This window comes from Loxodonta africana, chromosome 8 (genome assembly GCF_030014295.1).
Source record: "Loxodonta africana isolate mLoxAfr1 chromosome 8, mLoxAfr1.hap2, whole genome shotgun sequence".
Classification (NCBI taxonomy): Eukaryota; Metazoa; Chordata; class Mammalia; order Proboscidea; family Elephantidae; genus Loxodonta; species Loxodonta africana.
The window spans coordinates 75,986,471-76,008,478 of record NC_087349.1 but is presented as its reverse complement, the minus strand read 5'-3'; the positions used below and the strand labels follow the sequence as shown (position 1 = coordinate 76,008,478).

At 38.0% G+C, this 22,008-nt stretch overlaps 1 protein-coding gene across 1 annotated transcript in view; it reads left to right on the top strand.

Moving 5' to 3' along the window:
* The first annotated feature begins 368 nt into the window (after positions 1-368).
* Positions 369-22,008, top strand: part of AGMO (alkylglycerol monooxygenase) — a 205,739-nt gene continuing 184,099 nt past the window's right edge. Inside the window, exons 1-3 of the mRNA XM_023544382.2 lie at positions 369-494; positions 1,952-2,082; positions 13,443-13,594. Of these exons, the coding sequence (XP_023400150.2) occupies positions 369-494; positions 1,952-2,082; positions 13,443-13,594 (409 nt within the window). The remainder of the gene's footprint in view (positions 495-1,951; positions 2,083-13,442; positions 13,595-22,008) is intronic.

Here is a 22,008-nt window from a genome sequence, read left to right as displayed (position 1 = left end):
TTCTTTTTTCCTTTTTGCAAGGCGGTATTATTTTTCCCTCTTTTCCTTTTCTTTTCTTTTTAAAAGTCATATATTGCTTTAGCTACAATCAAACTGCACTGTTGGGACATACCTGGGTCCACCCCACATGCCTGCTGCTGGGACAGCGACCGCCCACTGAACTCTGAACTAACTGGTTCTTGATCCTGTATTTTCCTGTCTAGCTACACTAATCTGCTGTTGGCCCAGCTCTTTATGGAGCTTTGTTTCTAGCTGTTCTCTGACAAAGGGCTTGTTCTGTGCTGCACATCTTGTTCTCTTTGTTCTGCCTCTGGCTACAACCACTGAATCACAAATATTCTCCAGCTGGGAATCAGACAAGGGCAGAAATGAGGAGCCCTGGAGCCCAACAGGATGTTTCGGTTTCTCAGGGAGTCCGCATGATGTTTTACATGATGAAGCCCAATGAAACGTCATTCCAAACCTTAGAAGAGGTGCCTGATTACATAAAAAAGGTGAGACTACCTGGAAAGAAGCTACTCTTTCTCTTACCGTAATAAGAAGTAAGTAAAACAAATCCCAGGGTTCTGTTCACTTTCATTCTTCAAATTGCTAAATTCCTGGACCCTTTGGCATTGTAAATTTACCTACTGGTATCCCAGTGTCAAATGGTTATACCGCATTGGTAAGCTTTATAAAAATTTTTGTTTTTCAAAAGACAAATGTGTACAGCACCTCAGGATAAACAATTTCCTTTTTAATTTAGTAGAGTGTTTCTGCAGAATGAAGGATCCTGGCTGCCTGAGTCCAGCTCTGACTGCCTAAGTTGGAACTTGAACCAAGTTTTCTCTGAAACTCTGAAGTGTGCAGAGGCACTTTTCACTTCTGCCTCCTGGCTATGATTGGAAGTGGAAATATCCAGAATTAGAACTTGAGTACTGAAGTTCTCCACCCTGTCAAAGCTGTTCCACAGCACTGACTAGTTTAGGCCAGAAATAGAAAAAAAAAATTAAATCAGAGAAAGTGTTCTTGGGAGTTCATTTTAGAGAACTTCAAAACTCCAGATCAGTCTCCAAACTAGTGAAATGCATATCCTTCTTAGAATTTGAGATTGTTCCTTCTTTTGCTTTTCTTAAGAAAATAATAATAATAATAAGAGATACAGTATTCATATCTTTATAAGTCATTATTATTCATATTGAAACAACAAAATTTGATGCTGTGTCATTAATACACATTAATACACTTACATTTGCAACCAGGGCTTCAAACTCCGGCTGAGAATTTGCATTTCTAACAAGCTCCCTGCTGATAATTTGCAAGTCCACCCCAGATAGGCTGAATCCGAATCCACATTTTAGCAAGATCCCCAGGTGATTCTTATGTGTAACTTCCCAGGAAATTGTTAGAAATTTAAAACAAGGTTCAAGCTGAATAAGTAAAGCATGACTGGTATTTAAAACACACATTTGAAATTGCCTTATTCTCTGAAATACTCTGAGGGAAATTATTTGTTGTTACAGCTTAAATTTCATCATCAAGTGTAATTTGGGTACTTCTAATATGAAAAACTAGAATTGTATGCATCCGTAAGAAAGCCTTTTGAAACAGGTTCACATTAGTCATATGTAGATGACAGACTTCTGACCGTTTAAAAAATTTTGTTTTTAGTTCTGACTTGGAACATGTCCTCCCTAATCCTATTAATTTCTCAGACAATTATCATGGTTACATCCATGGTTACATTTTATTTTCATATTTGATAACATGATTGGAGCACACGTTAACGTCTATACAAAACAATTTGACTTCTTTTCCCGTAGGGAAGAGATGATCCCTGGGACAGGTGTACACCATCTCCTCCTATCTGATTTCACTCTGGGCTTCCCACTTCTGGAATGACTAATCAGGAAAGGTGGAAGAATTTCATACCAAGCAGGATAGCGTCTCTTCTTTGCAATTTCCTTTCCAGGCGACTCCATTTTTCATTTGCTTGATGCTACTTGAATTGATTGTCAGCTGGATTCGCAAAGGGAAGCCACCAGGTCGTCTGGATGATGCATTAACATCTTTGTCTGCTGGTGTTCTATCTCGGCTTCCAAGGTGAATTAGACGGTTAGCAGCACTGAGTGAATAAACTGAAGTTCTCCAAAGATGAAAGAAAAACAAACAAACAAAAAAAAACCTCATTGCATCAGGAATTAGTCTGTTTGCACGTATATTCTCAAATAATTCAGTTCCTATCTTTATTTAAAATTTTAATTTTTTGTTCACCATAGACTTTTGTATTCACTTTTAAAAATAATGCCCTAAGTTTTATTTATTCTGATTACCAAGTTTATTGACAGCTCCTTAAATTTTCTGCTCAATTGCTGTATCCTAGTCCCAGCCCTGAGTTGCAATCAGTTATCTGTTTGAAAGTTTAGTTTGTCTCAGCTAAAGTCACATAGAATAGCAATCTCGAGTGCAATCTCTCCTCAGTGCAGGTCACACAAATGTCGAGATTACTACAATGGTCTCCTAATTTGTGTCCTCGTCTCTAGCCCGACCCCATTTTCAGCTAAACATTTCTGTAACGTGAATCTGGTAAAAACCTTTCACCAGTTCCATATTACCCTGAGAATAATGTACAAGTTGCACATCTACAGAGGTTTTCACCTCTGCTTTGACTCTGCTTTCTCTTCTCATCTTTTGTAATTTTTGTACAATCCATACTCTACTGCATGTCATTCCCCAGATGCCACATGGGCTTTCTTCTGCCTGGAAATCCATCCACGTGGCCAACTTTGATTCATTTCTTAGGTCCAAGCACAGACATCACACTCTTCAGCAAGCCTTATCTGTCCTCTGCACCCTGTATAGGCACCATTTCTCTATACTTTCACAGAATCTGGTGTTGCCCTAGATACAACAAGTGTCACGTGATATTATGCTCATCTTCCTCTAGCTTGTGTGCAACTTGAGAGGAAGAGGTTTGCTGTATTCATAGTTTTATTTCTTGTGCCTAAAATTGTGTCTGATACATGGTAGATGCTCAAAAAATAAACAAAACCATATAATATTTTTAGAGTGTTATGTTGATGATAAAATTGGATGATAAGGAAACTAAATAATAAAACTCATTGCCGTTGAGTCAATTCTGACTCATAGTGACCCTGTAGGACAGAGGAGAACCACCCCATAGGGTTTCCAAGGCTATAATCTTTATGGAGGCAGACTGGCACATCTTTCTTCCATGGAGTGTCTGGTGTGTTCAAACCACGGAATTTTTGGTTGACAGCCAAGCATTGAACCACTGTGCAACCAGGGCTCCTTAACCAAATAATAGTAAACAATAAATGATCTCCCTTTTTTTGGAAAGTGTAAATTAAAATATGGGTAGATGACAGACCAATGAATGGAAGGTATCATCAGTACATGAAGATTTACCGAAGAGGCAGAGTATGAGGGAAGATTTCCTTAGAAGCCTGTGCCTTGCGTCCTTGTTTAATGTTCTTATTACAACTTTCCTCCCATTGCTTCTTTTACTGTTTTAAGAGCTTTATTTCTGACGAGTGCTCAGTGCCTTGGAATGTTTCTATGAACCACCCAGTGGGAACCAAGGTGGATTTTTTAAAATGGAATTAAAACAAAGATATATGAGAAAAGGTAAAATAATTGCATATAAATGTGTAAAAACAGTTTACCTAAAAAAGTAAACCTTAAAGTAAACTCTCTCTCATAAATGTTACTATGAAAAAGGCAGGGTATGAGGTATACAATAAGTAATAATAACTCTCTGAAAAACTACTTGTATGTTTGCATGTTGTAGTCATAATCAGTTGTTAGTTGCTGTCAAGCTAATTCTCACTCATGGCTTCGCCATGTGTGCACAACAGAACTGCGCTACATAGTGTTTTCAGTACTGTGACCTTTCAGAAGCAGATCTCCAGGCTTGTCTTTTGAGTCTTTTCTGGGTGAGCTCAAAACGCCAATGTTCAGGCTAGTAGTTGAGCGCTTAACTGTTTGCATCGTCCGGGTATTCCACAGAGGATAATAATACTTCAAGTTATTTGCAGTTAATTCTCAGGTTAAACTAAATAAGAATTTAAAATAATGTACGGTTTCCTTTATTCCGTGTCTCCATTGAACAAAACAACAAATGCATTCGGCATACTCCAGGGCTATGTAGATTTGGTTTTTGAAAAATACCCGTTGATTACTGTGCTTTATTCTGAGAAAGTTAAGTGTATAGGTTTATAGAAATTGCAACGATCGACGAACTGTGAAAATAAATCAATAACCAAGAGGTACCCTTCAGGTGCAGTTATGGGTCACATATTTTGCTGAGTTAGAATGAATTTATTATAGCTCAGGGAGACAGAAAGTTGAGTGAATGCTTCAGCCTTTCTTTTACTTTTTCAAATTTGACTTTGGTTACAAGTAAATTTTTTTTTCTCTTATAATATTGTAACTACTGGAAATACAAACTGTATCCCTAATACAATATTTTTGCTCAGCAGTGTGATCAAAAAGGTATAAGGTTTTACCAGGACAAACAATAATCAAATATATGTTTCCGCAAAAATAAAAACGAGAGGAGAGAGAGAGAGAAAGAGGGAAAGAGAAGCCAAAACAAACCAATCCTTCAGGGAGAGTACATGCAGTTCTTTTCCTTCACAACCCACTACCCACAACACTCCTTAAGCTAACACAAACTGTTAACTCTGGTGCCCGATGAGAGAAAGGTAAAAGGTTATGAACTTGAATTTGGAGGCTATTTGTCTGTAGTTGTATTTTGAACGAAAACAGCAGCTGGCCCTTTTTTTTTCTTGTAGGCATGAACAGTGGTTCACATATGAAATCTGTCCATTTTGCAAAAGATTTTATGTTTCATAGCCTTTTATCTGGAAGATCTCAGTAAAGAAAATTTCTGAAAATGAAATTTTGAAATATTCTCATATGTATCATTACTATTTAAAAACAAAAGAAAACCAGAGCACAAGCAGAGAGGGAAAGCTGATCCTTTGGATGCACTCAACTCAGTCTCCTCACAACAAGAACAGAAAAGGGAAGTCTGACTGAAACGCTTACAGCAATATTTCAGTTGAAGCCCCAGCATCAAGGGGAAGCCTCATGCAAATCATTAACAGCTGAGGGTTAGATTAACACGGCATTGATCGCATCCTCTCCGAGGGACTAATTTCATTTTCTACACTAGCATCAGGGGCTTGCCACTTCCTTAAAATATATGAATGCAGAAAAAATGGCAGCATCCCTTTGGTGAATCTGTTTGTTAAGAATTACACTTTGGATAATAATTCTATATAGGCCTGTGGCCTCTAAGAAAAGAAGTTGTGGAAATCAAAGTGAAACCCTGAACATATTTTTCCACTTCGCCATTCGTGTTATGGGAATGCTGGAAGCATACTCTGAGGAAAAACAAGGCTTATTTGGGGATCTCCATTTCATTGTTACAGAAAATTTGAAGCATCTGAAACAGTGGTAGTATGCTTACCCTTGGGATAAGAAAGATACATTCTGAATCTTTTAAAATCTGAATGTCAGGGGAAAATATTAATCATGGAGCAGATTATATCTTGTTTACAAGGCTGTAGGACAGACTATGAGGTGTAATACAAATCCATATGTCCGAAGAATCTGATTCTGGGCAGGCCTGCATCTCTTTAACTCTTCAGAAATCAGTAGGCAGCCTTTCTAGTCAGAATCTAGTCTTGAAGTTAAAAACAAAAAGTTAGAGCCATATTTCTAGTTCCTGAAATTAAACATGTATCATATGCAGTTATTTTGTCTGCTTATTTTTTTTATCAATTACTTGCGTATATGACTATAAAGAATTAAACTCGATTTATCAAAATTTTTACTAAATCTATGTTTTCAAAAAAATCTTTCTAAAACTTGTGAATTATACTGTTACTGACTTACATGTGAAAAATAATCACATCTTTTTTTTCCCTGCTTGTTTAAGCGGAACTCAATTTCCAATCGTTCATTAGAAATCCCGGACCTCAATTTGTTACTTCCTTCCAATGTTTCTGCTTCCATAAATTGCATCCTCCCTAGAGAAGTTTTATTCCCGATATAAATATCTACAGTAGGTTTGTTTTTAATGGGTTCGTTTATTCTGTTGAAACAGCAGATTATAAATCAAATTGCAGTAGGTTGTAGGGATAAGTAGGCAAATTTTCAAATAAGTTGGGGACACTCTGCTTTTAACGCATTTGGGTCACTGCCAGTTTTTACTACGGAGCTAGCTCTGCAAGTCTTGCCCTTATATATGCATAGTTTTACAGGCCATGTCTGCCATGGAATTTTCCATTCTTGACAAGAATGTTTCAATTCACTGAAAAAAAAATTTATTTAAAAAGGAGGAAATTAAATTTCTTTGAAATACTTTTGACTCCTGGGGGTGAGGCTGGAAAGTAAAGGAAAACTGTGTACTGAGTTTTTATACTCTGCTTTTAGCATCAGAGGCAATACTGCTGGTGGCAACATCAGACTTCTAACAAACGAGTGCGTGTCCTGTTGGATGATGACTTCAATAATCAGTTATTCATTGTCTAAATTAAGTAAATGAATTTATGTAATGTTAAAATGATATCTTATTATTTACATTAATGCTTTTTTTTTCCCACTAACATAGAAAGTTATTAAAACGTCCCAAGTGAGGAAAATAAAATTTAAGAACATGCTGGTTTGTTGATTATTTTTGCTAGGAAGAATGCCCCATTTTCTCTTAACTTCTGCCTTAGAAGACTGTCTTGGCTATTAATTGTGTAACTTCAGGAACTGCTATTAGGCAAACTTTCCCTAACCAAAGCAAGTTTTCTGGTGCTTATTGGCCTAGACATGTGTGCGTATTCAATGAGTTCATTTTTCTGCCAAATAAGAATAATACAATTTTTTTTGTTCCAAATCTACAACACTTGTTTTTAAAAGTGTATGATTTTATGGTCGATGTAAAAAGAAATTACACACACTAAGTGATTGTTTCATAAACGTAAGGACAGTTTTCACAGGAAGAAATGGCGGTGCAAATTCCATGTTTGCAGAAGGTAGAGGCTGCATTATGGATCTCGTTGTTACTGAGAAAAAAACCAATATTCCACTAGATGGAGCAAAGGGGCAGCAACTTCGCAGATGGGCAGTGTTAAGTCCCTGGGCCAGGCTTAAGAGATTTTGAAATAAATAACAAAATCTCTGAGAAAAATCAGTATGTAGAACACAAAAAAACCCATTTATTTATAACTTTCTGAGATTTTAAAAAAGGTATTGATAATGATCTGACTTAAAAAATTGCTTTTCTTTCTGGATTAAAGACAAAATTATTAGAAATAAAAACAAGTCTGATTTATCTTCCTCAGTTTTGCATGGTCTGGCCTCATTAGATCCTACACGAAGCCATGACAGTGAAGAAATAGAATAAGTTGGCGGATTTCTGTGAATACCACACACATAATTTTACCAATTCAGTTGCTGTGAAATTTTATCATTTTGCAATGAGAGCTTTCACTTTCTTTCTCAAAATGACTAATTGGAGAGCTAGATAATTTTAGAGTTCTCTCAGCCAAATGCTGTCATATCTTAAGTTAGCCCCAAGATACTGAAAAGTTAAATGATGTACCTAATGTCACATATCCACTCTTGGTGATAGGTAAATCAGCTTTGTAATTCTCAATTCCCAAATAATATTTATTCCTATTTATTGACTTTTTTTATCTTAACACTATATATGAACTATAAAATTTGAGGTTCAGTACTACAGTAGCAGTTTAGTACCTTAGCAGCTTTTTACAGTAACCAAACGTTGACAGGACAAATTTCTAATGTGTTCTGAAGAAAGCGTTATACAAATATGTAAGGAATCACCTCACCTAGTTAGAGAAATAGCTTTCATTTGCTAAAAGATATGCTTCAGGCCCAAGAGAAAACTGCTATTTGGGGGAACTCATGAAGAAAACGGAAACGCTGGTGGCGTAGTGGTTACGTGTTATGGCTGCTAACCAAAAGGTTGGCAGTTCAAATCCACCAGGTGTTCCTTGGAAACTCTACGGGGCAGTTCTACAGTGTCCTATAGGGTCGCTCTGAGTGGGAATCAACTCAACTGCAATGGGTTTGTTTTCTTTTTTGTTTTATGAAGAAAATACAACAATGGGAGGAAAGCCTCTATGTGCATAGGTTGTTGATTAGAGGATTGTATTGTCTCCTTGTATATAGATCATTTCCCTTGTCTTGCATTCAAACTTAATAACTGAAAGGGATCTGGTATTTGGTAATTCCAAGCTCCCTCGAAATCCAATATTCCATTTCCATGTGATAACGAAGTTCACTATTACAATATGTAGTATATATTTCTCTTCCCACAGGATGGGGTTTAGAGACTTGAAGTTTGAATTCCAGAGGGCAGAGTCATATGCTGGGGCGGGGGTGGGGATGGGGGCAAAGGCATTGGGACGAGAAAAGGGAAGGATCTTTGGTTTATGATTCTAGGTCTGGTGGGAACATTTTTGAAAATGTAGGTGCTATTTCCTGCAATCAAGGGCTTTCCAGAGCTTGATCGTCATTTCCCAGCTGTATCACTTCGGTGAATTGGTTTTAGTTGTGGCTTTTTTTCTTTCTATGGCTTTTTTTTTTTTTTAACATTTATAGTGGAAGAGGATCATGTTCATCTTGCTGATAGAAAGCAGGGAATATAACTCCCACAGCTTCTCCCCACTTTCTCTTTGCCTTGAGGAAAGTTTGTCTTTGTGCTAAAGTGTGAAAAAAAAGCCTTGACTGTACTATGTTAGGCATATTTGAGCTAGATTTGTGTCAACCTTAGTAAGTCAGTTGACAGAATAATAAATTGGGTGTCTGCTCAAGATCTGGCACCTGAACAGGAAATAAAAACGTATTTCAATTTCAGGCAGGGTCTCGTTGTTTTACGAATGGAGGTTTTTTTTTTTTTTTTTGGAAACTTCTTTTATTGAAGTTTTAGCATCTTAATGCCTATTTCAAATAGAACTGACAAGGAAGATAGCAACTTAAAATATGTGTATACTGAACTGTTGGTACTTTTAAGAGGCAGGTGATTATGCTTACCATATTCACTGATTTATCCTCAGTGTTGTGAGTGTTGTCTGGCCTGTAATCGAAAACTAAACCCACTGCGGTCAAGTTGATTCCAACTCATAGCAACCCTAAGGGACAGAGTGGAAGTGCCCCATAGGGTTTCCAAGGCTGTAAATCTTTACGGAAGCAAAGTGCCAAATCTTTCCCCCTCATCTGCTGGTGGGCTCTAACCACCAACATTTTGGTTAGCAGCCAAGCACTTTAACCACTGTGTCACCAGGGCTCCTTTGTCCGGCAGCTAGTAGGCTCTTAACGTGAATTTGTTGAATGATTGAACGAATCCATGAATGCATCTGCTTTCACACCATGAACAAATGCTTACATTAGAAGCTATAGAATATTTCAAGTTTTCGTTGGATTTTCTAAATTTTAATTTTTCTTTGTGGATCAGATTTTTTAGAGCAGTGGTTCTCAACTAGGGTCAAAGTCCACTCCCTCCCCTCCCCTCATCCTTCCTCAATAGACATTTTACATGAGTTGTAATCGACTGGACAGCAACGGGTTTTTTTTTTTTTTTTGAGGTAATTTTGTTGTCGCAACTGGAATAGGCATTGGTGCTACTGGTGTATCTAGTAGATGGATGCTGTTAGACATTCTGGAATGCATAGGACAGCCCCTTACTGCAAAGGGTCATCTGGTCTACAATAGCAATGATGTTGAGAAGCCCTGGTCTAAATATGTAAAAGCTGACAGCCAAGGTAACAAGCTGTAAAATAAAATCTATTCCGTCCCCCTATTTTGACAAATACATTGGCGTGGCGGTTAAGGGCTATGATTGCTAACCAAAAGGTTGGCAGTTTGAATCTATCAGCCACTCCTTGGAAACCCTATGGGGGAGTAGCACTCTGTCCTATACGGTCACTATGAGTCAATCAACTCAGCAGCGATGGGTTTGGTTTGTTTTTTTTTTTTTTTGGATCTTGATAACAACTTGGAAGGCAGGTTTTACATTCCAAGTTCTTGGATTCCTTGTAATTCCAGGACAGTGTAGGAGCCTGTAAAAATGGCTTGAGGTTGATGTCCGACCTCTAGCTTCACAAGGGCATTGGAAAATCAACAGCCCAAGGCTGATTCCTATGAGGCTGAGGTCAGACAAGCTTCCTTTCTGTCATCTTTACCAACTCTGACACCAACTGTTTCTCCCACAGCAGTCTCTACTGGGTTTGATAATTCATTGCAAGGGCCACACAGAACTTACAGACCATACTCCTGATTATGGGCTTTATTAGGGAAGAAATAGGTTACAATTCAGGCTCAGGAATGCTCAGGATAAAGTTCTTCCATCAGGACAGCCTCTTCCCAGCCATGCTCACAGGCATACCTCTCGCTGGTCCTAGGCCTCTCCCCAGAAGCACTTGGCTTTCTGTCTCCGTGGGCCAGGAAGCCCAGCACACTGTCGCCTGCTGCTGAGTCTCTGCTGCTGTGTCTTTCCTGCCACCACTTCTCACTGTCTTCAAGGTTACAGCTTGCTCTCTCTCTTTTTCTCCGTCTCTTGCTTCCAGGAGCTTCTCAGCGTAGGGATCCTGGGTCCAAAGGACTTGCTCTCTGCTCCTGGCTGTTTTTCCTTTGTGTTGGTAGGATCTTCTGTGTTCTGGAATTGGCTCTCTTTTAAGGGAAAACGACCAATCCCTTTGGTGGGCCACAATTACCCTACTACCCAATCACCTGGGTGGGAATTACAAGACCATGGCTGGAAAGGGCACACAAAAGCAATCAATAGCACAGAAGAGCACCAGCCCATGGCCTGTCCTCCCATGAGGGACCTCACATATGTGTGGGGACATCATAGACTGCTTGTCTAAGCTCTGTCTACGTGTCTAAAAACAGCCATACTTGCCCACCTTGTCAAGCCTAATAGTTTGCACACCTGTAGAGATCTGACCTCAGGAGAACCAGACTAGGAAGGAGGCTTACACAGGCTCTGAAGTGAAGTTCAAAGGTGCTATGGCACTGGATTCTGAGGTACCCAGAGCATTGCCTAGGTTGTGGCAGGGGTCTTGGGTGGGCACTTCTTTGGCCTCAAGACTTGCCCTTAGGGCGTGACAGGCAGAACTACTCCTTCTAGCCATGTAATCTCGAATTGAAAATTGAGTTTAACGTGGCAAGTTGAAGTCTGTGAAAATATAAGCATTTGTTATTTATTGTTATTTGCATTAATGGTGTTGTAAAGTAGTTTAGTCTTTTAATTTAAACAATAATTTGAAGCATTCACTGTATAAGAGATTCTTTAAAGTTTCATAATTAAATCTGAGAGAAGAGTAACATTAAAGGCCCAAATTTCTTGAAGATCCAGTAGCATGCTAATTCATAGGCACTGACTTGGTAATGGGAAATGCTATTATCATGATGAATTTTAATGATATACTAATTTGAGCTGCTTCTTCAACTTTTACCTGAAATTAGAATATTTAACTATTTCCTGTTTTCATCCACAAATTTATTGGTGGTTTATGAATAAATCTTTATGAGGTAGAATGATCAATTCATTTTACATTTTAATAATAAATACAGAAGAAAAAGTCAACTCAATCAAATTTACAAAAGTGAAAAAAGAATGATTGAGTTTTAATGTTGATCATAGAATATTTAAAAGAAAAATAGACTTTATAACATTGAATTATATTATATATAAGTCTGAAAGTCCCTGAAATAAGAATTTTAAGAGGTTTGATAAAACAGACAACAAGATATATTCTAGGGTCTAGTTATTTTTTTTAAATAATCACTTATTTTAACTAGGTTTGTATACTGTATTTTTAGGAGAAAATTATACATTTACATCTGGAAAGCTCTAGTTTATATTTTCTACAAGAAATATTGAAATGCTAAGAGAACCTGAAATGTGGTCTTTAGTTTAATTTCTTAAAAAACATTAAAGGTGTGTGTGTCTGTGTGTCTGTGTGTATATAACTGAGCACCTCTCGGATTCTTGTCCACCTCTCGGCTTCTTGTTCTATCCTATTAGCCAATTGAAATAAGACAAACACCAGTTGCAAGGGAAACAGAAAGTGGCAAGTTTATTATCTGTGCAGATAAGGAGCAACGCAGGGTCTAGTGACCAGAAGATCACACGCTACCCAAGCTGGGGATTTGAGGATCTTTTATGGGGAGACTGGTTCTGAGTTTTACACCTCAGTCCCCCTTTAGCCTGCCCATTCTTAGAATTCCCCTCCCCTGTCCAAGTTTGGGAGTCCAGTTGCCGAATCATCTTGGGCTGGATATACTGGTGGACCTCTCGTTCCAGAATGGGCTTCGGGTAAAACAGTGGGCTGGCAAATATGCTCCCCTCCAGAGGAGGGAGGTTCCTAGGTCAGGTTCTATGTAGGCTTGGGTAGCCGGCTGGAGCTGGTTCTCAAGGTGCAGCCTTCTGGCCTGAAAAATGTTACTAAGAAAATGTTGCCTAGAGCATATCAGCTGTTAGTCAGGAAGATAAGGGAGTTAATGGACCTTGCACAACAACTCTATCTCATCCTGGGATGCCTCTCAGAAGCCTTTAGCTGTAGTTTCATGTGGGTGTGTGTGCGTGCATGGGAAAAAGTGCGGGAGGGGGAGAGAGGAGAGTTAGAAACAACTTTAATCTGAAAGCAATTTTAAGGGATTAATAAATTTTAAGGCAAATTTTCAATCCCCTTTAAAAATATGCTACCAATAGTTTTCCACCTTTTATATGTCCTTCCTCAAGTGGCCTTATAGTGTTCTTCATTAAGATTTAGAAATGACAATCATAGAAACTGAGCCTCTTAAGCCCAGTAGAATTAAGAACACAAAAAGCTAACATCCATGTGCCTATGAAATTGAAGGAAACATCATGTGAATCATTTCAATACCAAGGAAATTGAGCAGGATGAAATAAAATAGAAGAGAGAAATTGTTTCTTCTTCTTTTTTTGCATATGCATAGATTCATTTTAAAACACTGTCTAAAATGTTGTAGCCTGATTTTACATCCAAAATTTGGTATAATCCTTGTGTCTTAGTTATCCGGTGCTGTTACAACAGAAATACCACAAGTGGATGGCTTTAACAAACAGAAATGTATTTTCTCACAGTTTAGGAGGCTAGAAGTCTGAATTCAGGGTGTGGGCTTTGGAGGAGGGTTCTTGTCTCTTCTGAACTTCTGCTTCTGAGCAATCTTCACGTGGTTTGGCATCTTTCTTTACTAATCTCTGCTTCTTAGCTTGCTTGTTTAATCTCTCTTATATCTCAAAAGAGATTGACTGAACATACACCCTACACTAATCTTGCCTCATTAACATAACAAAGACAACCCATTCAGGTTAGGAATTACAACACACATTTCTGGGGAGCACAGTTCAATCCATAACACCTTGTTCCTGAATTTTATTTTTCTAGTTTGCTTTTCAGGAGTATTGAACTGACCAGTTACATTTATATCTGGGAGAGCTACAGAATCTTCAGTTTGCCTTGGGATTCTCCATGGACTTGGTATTTGACCTTCTTAGCAGTTGACTTTGGCTACTACTGGTTCCATCGCATGGCCCATGGTAAGTTGCAAATCAAGGCTTTAATGATAATTTATGTTGAACTGTGTTTGGCACATAGTAGGTGGTCAGTGAATTTTTGTTGACTGCATTAATAAGTGAATAAAATAAAAGTAATGAAAGCTTACTTTGAAATTTGAGTGGAAACAATTTGAACTCTCTTTTGAAAATGAAGAAATGATTGAAGGTACTTATTTATACCTCTTATATCAAATTTATGAAAAGGCAAAGTTGTGAAAATGATGGATGTAACATTATTTTAAACTCTATTGCACTGCATTATTCTTATCATGACATGCTTGGTAGAGTCTACACTTTCACACAATAGCAAACTACGTATGAGAATTATCAAGCGTCACTCAGAAGAACCCTGTAAGAGTATGGATTCCTAGGTAATGTGTGTATGGTGCAATTGAGATCCTTTATGTGGCCTTTTGCCTTGATTCTTTGGAAAAACAGCTTGGAAGATTTTTCGCTTAAGCCCTGAGGACATTGTTACCTTTGTCTCTGTTCTTTGCAGATAACTTGGGAGTCTCCCAGGTTGCTTTCTTCCCCAGCAGGTTGTTACTTTTGCCCAGAGGAAGAACTAGTTTCTGTCAGCAGAAAATGTTACTTTTGTACAAGACCTGAGTTAATTGACATGTCATGGGTAATTCAGGATTGGCTGAACTCTGGTGTGATCAAGGAGATTCTGCCTTATAGCTGATGGGGACTGGTATAAATGTTGTTATAAGGTGCCATCAAGTTGGTTCAGACTCATAGCGACCCCATGTACTACAGAACAAAACACTGCCTCGTCCTGTGCCAGCCTCACAATCATTGCTATGTTGAGCCCATTGTTGCAGTCACTGTATCATTCCATCTCATTGAGGGTCTTCCTATTCTTTGCTGACCCTCTACTTTACCAAGCATGATGTCCTTCTCCAGGGACTAGTCCCTCCTGATAACATTTCTGAAGTATGCGAGATGTAATCTAGCCATCCTCGCTTCTAAGGGGCATTCTGGCTATATTTCCAAGACAGATTTGTTTGTTCTTCTGGCAATTCATGGTATATTCCCCAACAACAGCATAATTCAAAGGCATCAATTCTTCTTCAGTCTTCCTTACTCATTGTCCAGCTTTCACATGCATATGAGGTTATAGAAAATACCATGGTTTGGGTCAGGCGCACCTTAGTCCTCAAAGTGACTTTTTTTTTAACACTTTAAAAAGGTGTCTTGCAGCATATTAGCCTAATGCTGCTTCCATTGGGTGTTGATTGTGGATTCAAGTAAAATGAAATCCTTGCCAACTTCAATCTTTTCTCCATTTATCATGATATTGTTGGTCTAGTTGTGAGGACTTTTATTTTCTTTATGTTGAGGTGTAATCCATACTGAAGACTATAGTCTTTGATTTTCATCAGTAAGTACTTCAAGCCCATTTCACTTTCAGCAAGCAAGATTGTGTCATGTGCATATCACAGGTTTTTAATCAGTCTTCTTCCAATCCTGATGCTGTTTTCTGCTTCTTCATTTAGTCCAGATTCTCTGACTGTTTGCTCAGTGTACAGATTGAATAAGTATGGTGAAAGGCACACGCCTCTCCTGACCTTAAACCACACAGTACCCATTGTTCTGTTCAAACAACTGCCTCTTGGTCTATGTACAGGTTCCATGTGAGCACAATTAAGTGTTCTGGAATCACGTTCTTCACAATGTTATCCATAATTTGTTATGATCCACACAGTTGAATGCCTTTGCATAGTCAATAACACACAGGTAAAGATGTTTCTGGTTTTCTTTGCTTTCAGCCAACATCCCTCTGACAGCAGCAATGATATCTCTGGTGTGTGTAGAGGGCTGAAATGAGGTTTTTAAGGCCTCCTGGTTGACAGAAGCAAGGAGGGTAACATATCCTTTGTGACATGGTGGCCCCTTCCCTGCCTGGTAAAAGATGCTGTAACTGAGAGAGCTGCAAGCTAAGACCTGGGCTAGCAGAGAAACAGAGCCACATGAGAGCAGGGTGGTCCCGATGTTGGTACACTGGCTATGAACTGGACCATTTAGCAAAGGAGAGGCTGATAGCAACAGAGAAGCCCAACAGTAGAGAGATCTGATGGCAGATGCCTGACTGTGGAGAGCTGCTGCCAGGTGAGCAGCAGCTGTGAGAGCTGAGTGAACTGCTACACTGGATGTGAACCGGGCCTGTTGGCAGCAGAGAGGCCTAGGGCAGAGAGCTGAAGGTGGAGAGGCTTGTTGGCAAGAGGCCCAATGGCAAAGAGTAAATGAGAAAGCTGAGCAGAGCAGAGCTCAGAGCTGCTGTACCGGATATGAGTTAGTCCATTTAGTGTCAGAGGGGCCGACAACAGAAAGAACCAATGGCAAAGAGGCCTGACTGTGGGGAACAGCTGAGAGAGTGGAGTGAGCTGCTATACTGGCTATGAGGTATGTCAGTTAATGGTGGAGAGGCCATCAGGAAAGAGGCCAATGATGCATAGCCTGAAGGCAGAGCACCCAATGGCAGAGAGACCCAATGGCAGAGAGGACTGACGGTGGAGAGCTGCTGCCAGAAGAGCAGCAACTGAAAGAGCTGAGCGGGCTGCTACACTGCCTATTAGCTGGGCCAGTTAGTGACAGAGAGGTCAATGGTAGAAAGGCCTGACATCAAAAAGCAGCTGGAAGAGCTGAGCAGACTGCTACATTGCCTATGAACTGAGTCAATTAGCAGCGGAGAGGCTGACAGTGGAGTGGCCGACAATGGGGAGTCTGAGAGTAGAGAGGCCTACATGGTAGAGAGGGCAGCCACCCAGCACAGAAGCCAAGTTGGGGCACCAGCCTGGCAGAGAAGGCAGTTGCCCAGCAGAGTAGTCATGCCCACTGATCAGTAGAGGAGCGCAGTGGCACTGGCTAAGAAAAGTCTTACAGCTGTTCAGTGGAGAGCTTATCAGTTCCATGAGCCTTTTTGCTCTGAGAGTTGTCCTGGTCAAAAGCTGTCCTGCACTGAAGAAAGGAGGGATATGCTCTCCACTTTGGACACCCTTCTAGACCTTGCCTATGGGCTTCCTGACACTGATACCAAGTTGTTCCTGTTACTTCCAAGTTGATTCTGATCCTGCATTGTATCCTATTACTTCCCTAATAAACGATATAATTATGACTATGGTCTGTGAGTTCTGTGTGGGCATTGCAATGAATTATCGAACCCTGAAGAGTAGAGTGCCATGGGTGGGGCAGCTGGTGTTAGAAGTAATGGAGAAGTGGGAAGGCAGAGATATACCTGATCTCCACCTGATCTCCACCTCATAGAAACCAGTGTTATGCTGATCCTGATTCTTCTACCTCACGAATTTAGACAATTTATCATGCTTTATTACAGTGTGTTGTAATACGTAACTTGATTCAATTTCTTGGCAGTACATCCATATTGCACAGGAAAATGAAATCAGCTAGGCACTAATCATAATGCAATTCAGTGTTACCATAGTCATTAAAAATTTCTCATCTAATTCAAAGACCTCTTAAAAAAAAAAAAGCCCTCTTACTGCTCTGGTTTATTGAATTTGCTTTTTTGGGATTCTTGTCTGTACCTTCCAAAGAAATGTTTTGGAAAGGGAAAAGGAAGAGCAAGAAATGGCTCTTAAACCTCTGTAGGGATAAGTAAGGGTTGGAGAACTAAGGTGAACAAGTGGTCTTTGAGGAGGAATAAGGCATGCAAAGAATTATGAAGGATTATTTGGGAACATATTAGTTTTGAACGGATACTGAAGAGCGGAACTCAGGATTTCAGTAGGCAGTTGATTTGAATGTGTGGGAGGGAAGGAAGGATAAGGAAGAAACCAGGAATAGTAATAAAATATAGATGAGAGATGGAAAGGACAAGAGACTTGAGATCAGGGTGAATAAGTGAGCTGTGTGTGTAGGAGTATTTATAACCAAATATCCTCCCCATGCAAGGATGAAAGAAGTAGGAGTAGAGTCAACAAATGTTATGCTTAAGGCTGCTAAACTTTAAATATAGCATTATTTTTGATAAGCACTTTAAACCTGTGCATTCATTGAAACTATGAGAAGTGTTAATTCATTAAAACAATTTGAGGTGAATATGTAAGCTAGAAGAAAAATTATTTTGTCCTTGCCTTTGAAAATAATAGGTCAGTTCATGAAATCATTTTCTTGAATATACTGCAAGAGGATACCTTCCAACTGAGAGTGATTAAGAATAAAATATGGCCTAGTAGTAAACTATTTGTATATTATTTAAAACTGGTAGTTTTCTTCCTAAAATAAATTCTTTGACAATCTTCCTCATTTTCTATGCAATAAATGGGTAGCACAGAAAGTGTACACATTTTATTGCTTAGTTTTAGGAACCTCTAATAACACACTAGGAAACCCTGGTGGTGTAGTCATTAAGTGCTACGGCTGCTAACCAAGAGGTCAGCAGTTCGAATCCACCAGGCGCTCCTTGGAAACTCTATGGGGCAGTTCTACTTTGTCCTATAGGGTCGCTATGAGTTGGAATCGACTCAACGGCAGTGGGTTTGTTTTTTGTTTGTTTAATAGCACACTGTACTGTAGAGATATTGTTTATTTGTGAAATCTAAAATTTGCTTCATCTCTGAAAGCCCATTATGATAGGAAACAAAGTACCAGAAAATATATTACCAAATACAGAACTTTAAATATGTTGGTTGTAAGTGCTCTCAGTTAGGAATAGCAATCAAATGAAATATTAAAGGCACAAAATCAAGGTTTTTAAAAGTTTACTTCAGTAGAAACTTCTGAGTCAAATTCCATGAAGGACATGGACGTTAAAAAAAATGAAAACCTGGAAATACATATACTACCTTTAGGGTATGATGGCTAATCATAAATTCAAAGACTTTTGACTCGTGATAGAAAGCTAGTAAGAAAAAAAAATGCACTATGTAGTTCAATGTGTTGATTTTAAGAATGACAGTCAATATTTAAATTTAAACGTAATTAATAATAATGTAAAACATTAAATCTGGAAATACACAGATATAAGAAAAACTTATCAAATTTCTTGAGCTTCTTGGATTACTAAGCCTAAATTGGCTACTGTATTTTTATCCAAATAATGTGAGCCTTCTACATTTGTTTGCCAGCCGTGCCCTATCCCCTGCGAGGTATTTTCATAAGTGTGCTATGTTAATTTTTTTACGTCAACATGTAAAAAAAAGAATTTGCATAGCCGAAGTTGGCAAACATAGAAGGTATGTGTTATTTGTATAAAAATACGGTAATTGATGAAATTTATTAAATGTAAAACTTTCAATAGTTCTAAAACCTAAATGACCATCTTAGAATATAGGAAGTAATAATATAGTATATATTTTAAATCTTGTGTTTAAGAGGTATTTGAAACTGAATTTGTTCTTTATATTAGATCCCCTTTTAACTTGGAACATTGAGAAAGAAATTTCTAATTTTTATAACTTACACGAAAACTAAGGTAGCACAGTAGTTTCTATAGAGTGCTTTGAAGGCTTTAGAATGGAGTGTAGAATAATAAAATTAAATGATCTTATTTAAAAAATATTTAGTGATGGTATTCTTATTGGGTCTTTAAGTGTGACGTCACCTGTACTTGTAGTTTCTCACTTCCTCCCATGACATCTCACCTTCTCCTCACCTTTGGAGCAGCTATCATTTAGACTTCTGCAAAGGAAGCCTTGGCATTCTTATCAACTTGTCTATGACTTCCAGTTCATCTTCATGACTTCTTACCAAAAAACTTGGCACCTATGTCAACCATCTTTATCTGAGTTCATTCTCTTTATTGCCATTCAAAAATACTGGTGATCCCATAACTAATATTAACCAATTGTTCATAGAAGCCCTTGAAATGTATATATGGTCAAGTGTCACCATGATTTCTCTTCAAGGAGCTCCTTTTGAGGAAGTCTTTCTTCTGGAAATAATTTATTCTTATCATTGGTTGCTGCAGTCAACTTTAAAGCAATAGTCCAAACTTCCTTTGCATTTCTTGGATTCCAGGTGTAGATTATGTATAAAAAGCACATTCAAAAGAAAGATTATGACCATCGTGAAGGATTTGCAAGTATAAATGCATTGAATTAGTTATCAAAAAGAGACATCATACACTTGATAATGAAGACTAAGAATGACCAGGAATCTCTATCAGCCTATTTTTGAGCCTTGATCCTACATTGTAGAAATATTTCCAGGAACTATTTTCAGGACTAATTTGGAGAATTTGAAGAATAGCTTGACATTGGTAATACTGTCCAGGAATTAAAAAAGCTGTGCAGTGAGTAACCAAAATTAATCTGAAAAACAGAGATAGAGTGAAAGTTAATGAGCCGTCATTGATTTATGACTGTACTTGTGGGCAGAGAATATGCTTTGTCTTTCTTGATGCGTTATTTTTCTTCTAGTCCTAGAATGTAGTACACATGCCTATTATATAGCAGAAAGAGCACTGGAGTTTGAGTCATGAGATGTAGGTATGCATCCCTGTGCAACCTTTTATCACACACAAACCAAACCAAACCCATTGCCATTGAGTGGATTCTGACTCGTAGTGAGCTTATAAGACAGAGTAGAACTGCCCCATAAGGTTTCCATGGCTGTAAATCTTTATGGAAGTAGGCTGCCACATCTTTCTCTTGAGGAGTGGCTGGTGGGTTCAAATCGTCAACTTTTCAGTTAGCAGCCAAGGGCTTAACCACTGTGCCACCAGGGCTCCTGCTACATACATACCCTTGGGACTAACCTTTCTGAGGTAGATTTTATCCACTTCCTAGTTTTGTGAAGAAGTTAAAATGAAAAATGCCTTTGAAAGTGCAGGAACCGAGTAAACATTTATTTCATAAGTGAATGAATAAATAAGCCAGCTAAGAGAGCATGATGGAGGTTATGTGAAGGAGCCTTTGGCAGGCTGTTTTTCAGGCTTGCACTCACATGAATAATACACTAACGATCTTTTCCTTAATAAATAGTTGCCAACTGTAATAAAATCAAAAGGTGTTTTTCTTTTAAAATTGTTTATTTTCCTCAAGTGAACGTCGTATTACTTGAAGCTTTTTGTAAATCAAGCTTACCCATGCTTCATTTAATTTAAATTCTTGAATACTTCTTATATAGCTCTTTTTTAAAATATTGAAGACATTTGAAAGAAAACAAAATCCTCCTGAATTTGTATATTTTATCTACATTTTAAAGTTTATTTTGTTGTCTTTTTAGCCTAATTAAATATTTGATTTGCCAAAAATGCCTTTTTAGCTCAGAGATTGAAATTGCTTTTCCAGAACCTAGAAAATGACTTGAAAAAAATTACTAAAACAGATTTTTTCACTTTTTTTTTTACTCTAATAGGATTTTGGCCATGATCTTAAAGCATGAAGCCTCATTTACCTATACATCTTAGAATCTGGAAGAAAAAACTATATACATATATATGTCTAAAATTACATTTTGTGTCATTGACATAACTATATCTATATAGATACACATAGTTTTTTTCCTCCCAATTAATGAATCTTGATGGTTAAAAAAAAACCCAAACTGTATATCACAACCAAATACAGCTGTGCAGCATCATTTTTTAGAACACATTTCAATGCCAGCTCTGTGCTTTGGAGCTCTTGAAACATGGAAGAAGACATGTCCTCTATGTGATGTGCTTATGCTGTGAGTTAAACAAACAATTCAGATGAGATCTAGTAAAATCCACTGGATTCAAAGGTGGTAGTTAAATCAACAAGAAACATTATTTCATTAGTATTAGGTTTCATCAGTAGTGATCTTTTTTTTTCTTTATAAATATATTCATACAGTGGGATGGATATTCATTATGAAGAATTTGATGGGCTCTAACATGGTGATAATGTTGCTAAGGAAAGAAGTTAGCTCTAAGTAAGAGGACAAAGTGAACTGCACATAAAACACAAAGCCAAAGTATGGAGTAGAAAACAAAGAAGAACGTACATGAGGCTAAGTAGAGGATATTTGAGCAGAGGCAGTTATATGTACATCATATTTATAGCAAAGATCTGTAAAACAATTTTTTGAAATATTACCAAAACGGATTAATGCAGGTTTTCATATAATTAAGAATCATGAAATGACGAGATAATGGCTAAATAGGAATATTAAGTTACTTTTATACCTTAACTTTATTTTTCTAACTAAACAAATGTCATAACAAACCACAAAAACAAACAGGGATATGAAAAGGGATAGATACAATTCTTGAAGTCAAGAGATTGGTAAATATATTAGGAGAATGGAGATGAATAAGCATACCTGTACCCACTGCCATCAGGTCAATTCCGACTCATAGCTACAGTATAGGACTGACCTCCAGAATAAGCATTAAAAAAAAAAAAGAAAACAGCATTGCCGTCAAGTTGATTCTGACTCATAGTGACCCTATAGGACAGAGTAGA